Here is a 5,741-nt window from a genome sequence, read left to right on the forward strand (position 1 = left end):
TGAGAGTAGAAATTTTATTTATTTTTTTTTTGTAATTTGAATTTAAATCACAGTATTAAGTACTAAGAGTTTAAATCTTGATATAAATTTTCAATTTATTACAAGTAAATATGTCCTGATTTTGATAGCATATGACTGCAGAATAAAAATAAAACATTAGTCAATTATTTTAAAATAAAAGTTGTATCTATAAAAATTTGTGAACATATATTTTAAATAGATTGGTATTTCTTTTTCATTTGAGGATAAAATATAATTTTCTTAGGTTTATATATAATAAGATAATGTCAGTTCTTTTTAGTATTTTATATGATTATATTCCATTTGTTTACTTAAATATAAAAAAGATGAGCATTTTAAGGGGGAAAGAAAAAAATCAAAGTCGTGCAAAAACCGTGTCGTATAGTAGTAGTAGTACGGACCCACTCCTCGCAGTCCACAACGCGCTTTCTGTGGACCCTACACTCTCCAATCCACTACACCACACCACTCTCTCCGTCTCTGTTCTCTCGCTAAAAGAAAAAAATGCTGCTTTACTATTACCAACGATGTCACGGCAAACAAATTAAACGACGAGCAAAGTAAGATCATGAACGAGCTAAACTACCAGATGCAGCCAAACCCAGATAATGGATAACCCAACATAACCCATATGTATAGTATACATACATCCACATGCATGCATATATATGTATATGCGCGACATACCCACATCCATAAGATAATTGCTTTCTCTTTTGGATTCTAGTTATTCATTACCAATTATTGTGCTTTATATATAGAGAGAAGAATGTTTTTCTCTTTCCAGCACAAATCAAATTTTATTCCTTCCTCTTATTATTGTTTTGCACCGCATGTTTGTTCTTGTTCTTGGTTTTGTTAATGATCATTGCTTTTTTTTTTTTCTTATCGCCTATACCAACAGCAGATATTGTTGGTGATACTGGGTTTTAATAATGTCACAAAAGAGGCAGCCTGAAGAGGCTAAGCTTCGCTCTGATGGGAATTCTCCTGAGGAGAAGAGGAGGAGGTTTAATTTGAAAAAGTGAGTTTTTTTATTCAAAAAAATTATTATATCTTGGTTCTTCATTTTGTTTGGCTAGACTGGATTGTATGTGAATTGGGTTTTCTTCAATTATTAAACTTGATTAGGATTATAGGAGTTGAGTGGAAAGTTGCTGATAACTGTGTTGTACCCATGATGAGAATGATTGAAATTTGATGAGACAAAAGTGAAGAATACGAAGAAAAAGAAAAAAGCTGAATTCGAATGCATTTGATTTATTGAGAATTGCTGATGATATCCATGCATGTCAGACTTCCTTAAGAATGTTATTTTGTTGACGGTTCTGTTAAATGGGGCATCAGGATTTTTCCGGGAAAATAGTGCTTGTCAATGTGGTTGTAGATTTCATGATGGTATATTTACTACATTACATTATATTTGAAGTGTGATTTCTTTGTGGAAGATGAATACCTTTGCCATGATAGTTGTTAGCAAATGACACGCCACATTTTCTTTTTCCTGATAGATTCTTCTTATGATTTACTTTCCTTTTTGACCATAATGAGTTTCTTCTCATTGTTATGCTATTCTCTTTTTGGGCCTAATGTGTTCGTTAATGATCTCTAGTGTGGTTCAGGAGGTAATTAAGATGCAATCTTTCCAGCATTTGTTGGAGCCAATTCTGGAGCCCTTGATTCGTAGAGTGGTATGTGTGTTCCCATGACCACTTATATTGCAGTAATTTCAGTATAATAGAGAGCTAATGTCATGCTTGGATGTGTATTCAGTAATTCCTTGGTTGTAATGGAAGACAATTGTTTATGAAATGGAGCATTACCTTCTTTCTGATCTAACTAATGATCTCCCCTGTCCTGATGCTGTTTATTAACTATCCGTAGACTTCATTTGGTCATATTTGATCATCAATCTTTCTGTATTTGCTTTTACAGGTCAAAGAGGAAGTGGAGTTGGCTCTTAGAAAACATCTGGCCAACATTAAAAGGTAAGAATCAATATTCTGAAAATGTTCAAGAAGAGGAAGTGATTGTTATACATTCTTAGAAACTTGGGATGTCAATTAAACCTTAGCACTGCCACTAAATTAGCTTATGTTTTCCTCTTTGCATTTTTGTGAAGAAACTGTGGGAATGAAAAAGATTTTATTGAATCAAGAAGCTTCAAACTGCAGTTCTCGAACAGCCTCTCTCTTCCAGTGTTCACTGGAGCTCGAATTGAAGGAGAAGAATGTTCTTCTATAAAAGTAATTCTGATTGATACTCTTACTGGAAGATTTGTTAATACTGGTCCTGAATGTTCTGCAAAGGTAGAAATTGTTGTCCTTGAAGGTGATTTTGATGGTGAAGAGGGTGACAATTGGACACATGATGAGTTTAAAAACAACATTGTCAGAGAGAGAGAAGGAAAGAAACCTCTTCTTACAGGAGATGTGTTTCTGAATCTAAATGAGGGGATTGGTTTGGTGGGTGAGATTGCCTTCACTGATAATTCTAGCTGGACAAGAAGTCGTAGGTTCAGGCTTGGGGCAAGAGTTGTGGATAATTTTGATGGAACTAATGTACGGGAAGCAAAGACTGAATCTTTCATAGTCAGGGATCATCGAGGGGAATGTGAGTACTTTTCATGCATTTGTTCTTTTTTTCTTTAATGATCAAGGATATTTACTGTTTTAAACATATTGATTAAACTGTAATGGTGTCTTTGATAATACTGGACAATGATAACGCTGAATATAGTTGTTCAACCTTGTATAAGGTATTGCACATTATAGAGTACCTATCAGTTGGCATTGCATATTAGTCAATTTGTATTAGGATTACTGGAGATCAAATGAAAAATTTCTTAACTTGCAAACGAAGAGAACGCAAATTGGAACTATAGTAAATTGAGAAACACAAATTTATGAATATGCTGTAGAATTGTTGGTCGGAATTTGGAACATGGAAATTCATTCTGATTGCAGCTTCTCAGTGAATGAAGCAACCTTCTTGCCTTGTCAGTAGATTTCAACTTAACTTCTATCATCTGAATATATGAAACTTCATGATACTAAAGTTGGCTTTTATCTCCAAAGGGAAGGTCTAGTGGTAAAAATTTAGGAACTTCAGTAGAAGGTCTTATATTTGAACCATGCCAGGTGCAATGGTAGGGAAAAGGAAAGGAGAGAGCTAGCCTCATTTGTGTAGCTTATTTAATATCCTGTGTTCTAAAAAAAGTAAAGGTGAATTTCAGGTTAAGTACATGAATCTGACACATTCTGAAACCTTCAATTAATATAATAAGGAGAAAGAAACCTTAGTTTAGCTGTCATTAGAATGATACAAGGAACTTTTTTTTAACCATTGGTTTCTGGTTGCAGTGTACAAGAAGCACCATCCTCCATCTCTGTCTGATGAGGTATGGAGATTGGAAAAGATTGGCAAAGATGGGGCTTTCCATAAGCGTTTGAGCCGGGAAAATATTACTACTGTCAAGGATTTCCTCACTCAGCTTTTTATCGATTCTCAACGCCTTCGCCATGTATGACTTTACTGCTTTTTTCTTTTTTTAGTCTATATTATTCTGCATTTCTATTTTTTGCTATATCTTTTACTGTATCTCCCTGTTCTTGCTGAAGGTTCTGAGTATGCAGTGCAAGCTTCATCAGATATTTCATTCTTAGAATGATGTATTTATGAACTGGTAATAAATTTTCAAAAATCAGATAATAGAAAAAAGGATTTCCAAAAATCAGTATTCGGCGAGAACACTTATCTGCATTAACTGGAATATCTACTCATCTTACAGAACTTTTTAACCAATATGAGATTGTTTTGTTAGTCTCTGAGTTGAAACCAATTACTTTGGTTGATTTCTGAACATTTTTCTATCACTGGTCAATGTAACTAAAACATGGCAACTAGTCGTGCTTCACGTTTCACCATTGTGGACAACATAATTCCATGTGAAATAGGCTTCTGTCTTTATTGCCCTAGGCACTTCTCCAAGGAGTTTCCCAAAAAGGAGAATCTAAAACTATGGAGTGAGGACTTCACTCAACCAGACTTACTGTGATAGGTTTCCTCTACATGGATCAGTATATAATATTTATATGTTGGTTATATGTAGGTTCTTGGGACAGGTATGTCTGCCAAGATGTGGGAAGTTACTGTAGAGCATGCTCGGACTTGTGTACTTGATAAGAGAGTATACTTATATTATGCTCCTGGTTCTCAACAGAAAAGTGGAGTGGTCTTTAATGTTGTGGGACAAGTAATGGGACTACTTTCAGACTGCCAGTATATTCCTGTAGATAAGATTTCTGAAACCGAGAAGGCATATTCTCTCACAACCCCAACTTTCTTGTATTTATTTCTTTTTCATATTTATTCTTCTGTTATTTTTTTACTTATGGTCAACTTGGCCTTCAGGCTGATGCTCAAAACTTGGTCATGGCTGCATTTGAACACTCAGACGAGGTTATCTCTTTTGAGGATGAAGCCTCTCTTGTGGATGACCCTTCACAGTTGTCTAACATCCTTTACCCCTCGAGCTCACTCAGAACAGACTCTACCGGGAACAAACTTTTGGCTTCACATAAGATAGGAGGATTTGATTGTGCACAACCGAATGCATCCTCTCCGGATATCATTTCTTCTCTGTATTCTGTTGGGGGTGTCAGCAGCTTGGATGATTATGCCTTGCACAATATTGAAAATATGGGTCTTAGATATGATCAGAATTTGAGTTTCTTAGGCCATGTCTCCAACCCCCTCATATGTGATACTGATACTATGACTCAAGCTTTCTGTGATGAGGATCATCTGAGGTTTTTTGATACAGATCTTCAGACTCCAAACCTTAGTTTGGAAGCACCGACCGATTTACAGAGTGCTCTTGATGGCTTCCTGTTGACGCGTTCAACAGCTGTTGCCAATGATAAGGCACAAAGGAGATGGACCAAGATATCTAGTGTGTTGAAATGGTTCTCTATTAGGAAACATGTGGCTTCAAAAAAGACTCGTGTCTCGGAAATTCATAGATACACGTGATGGACTTGAAACAGTTATCTTGTCACACTTCCTGTGTAGTATTAGACAGTGCTGCCCGAGTAAAGTTTTGAGTGCAGTTGTGGAGACAAGTTGGCTTGAACAGTTGTAGATACATTTTTATCTCTCGTCTTGGCTTCACTGTGAAGGTTAGTCAATCTTTTGTTTTCATATTAAAATGTAAATATGTAGGTTGATGCATACAATACATACAATCAGGCAAGTTTCTGGCTGTAGTTTCTCAAGTTGAGGCTTGAATACAATGAGTTAAAAGCTGCAAAAATTGGTATGCTCAAAACCCTGTATCTTTCATTTAGGGTTATTATATTGTATTTCTGGAATTTGCTTAATAAAAGCAATTGAATCATTTATCAAAGGCAAGTCTCGATATCACATAATGACCTTTGATAAGCAGGTGTTTTGTTCATTATTATATCTGTTTTGGCAGCCATGGGCAAAATTAATACATGAAATAGGGAAACGTTTTTAATTTTCATTTCATTCTAAATACGTATAGTAAACCGATGGCACCATCCGACTTGCCAACTTGGCTTTTGACTGAAAGCCTATAAAATTTCCAGTGAGATTGACAAATAATTCGAAATCACATTTTGTTTGAACAATGACATACGTATACTCCTGAAGTTGCTTATTCTTGGTATTGGCTCCTTTACCCATCAATCCTCCTG

The 5,741-nt window shown here is 35.4% G+C and overlaps 1 protein-coding gene across 6 annotated transcripts; it reads left to right on the forward strand.

Annotated features, from left to right (window-relative positions):
- Positions 1 to 468: 468 nt before the first annotated feature.
- Positions 469 to 5,428, forward strand: LOC8258112 (calmodulin-binding protein 60 A). Of its 6 annotated transcripts, none has more exons than XM_048372810.1 (8): positions 469 to 581; positions 926 to 1,045; positions 1,634 to 1,712; positions 1,957 to 2,009; positions 2,144 to 2,634; positions 3,384 to 3,544; positions 4,133 to 4,339; positions 4,435 to 5,428. In XM_048372810.1, the coding sequence occupies exons 2-8, from the start codon at positions 957 to 959 to the stop codon at positions 5,053 to 5,055; spliced, it is 1,701 nt and encodes a 566-aa protein (XP_048228767.1). In that variant the 5' UTR covers positions 469 to 581; positions 926 to 956; the 3' UTR covers positions 5,056 to 5,428. The 6 variants fall into 6 exon arrangements, with proteins under 6 accessions (XP_048228767.1, XP_048228766.1, XP_048228769.1 ...); XM_048372809.1 differs by having other exon boundaries at positions 479 to 581; positions 929 to 1,045; XM_048372812.1 differs by having other exon boundaries at positions 498 to 654; positions 929 to 1,045; positions 4,244 to 4,339.
- The last annotated feature ends 313 nt before the right edge of the window (positions 5,429 to 5,741 follow it).

The sequence above is a fragment of the Ricinus communis genome, chromosome 4 (genome assembly GCF_019578655.1).
Source record: "Ricinus communis isolate WT05 ecotype wild-type chromosome 4, ASM1957865v1, whole genome shotgun sequence".
Lineage (NCBI taxonomy): Eukaryota > Viridiplantae > Streptophyta > Magnoliopsida > Malpighiales > Euphorbiaceae > Ricinus > Ricinus communis.

Bases quoted from the DNA above. Each gene is read 5' to 3' on its own strand.
- LOC8258112 (XM_048372810.1), top strand. From the start codon at position 957: ATGTCACAAAAGAGGCAGCCTGAAGAGGCTAAGCTTCGCTCTGATGGG. The intron at 1,046-1,633 runs GTGAGTTTTTTT...AATGATCTCTAG, and splicing joins AGGAGGTTTAATTTGAAAAA to TGTGGTTCAGGAGGTAATTA. The intron at 2,010-2,143 runs GTAAGAATCAAT...ATTTTTGTGAAG, and splicing joins CATCTGGCCAACATTAAAAG to AAACTGTGGGAATGAAAAAG.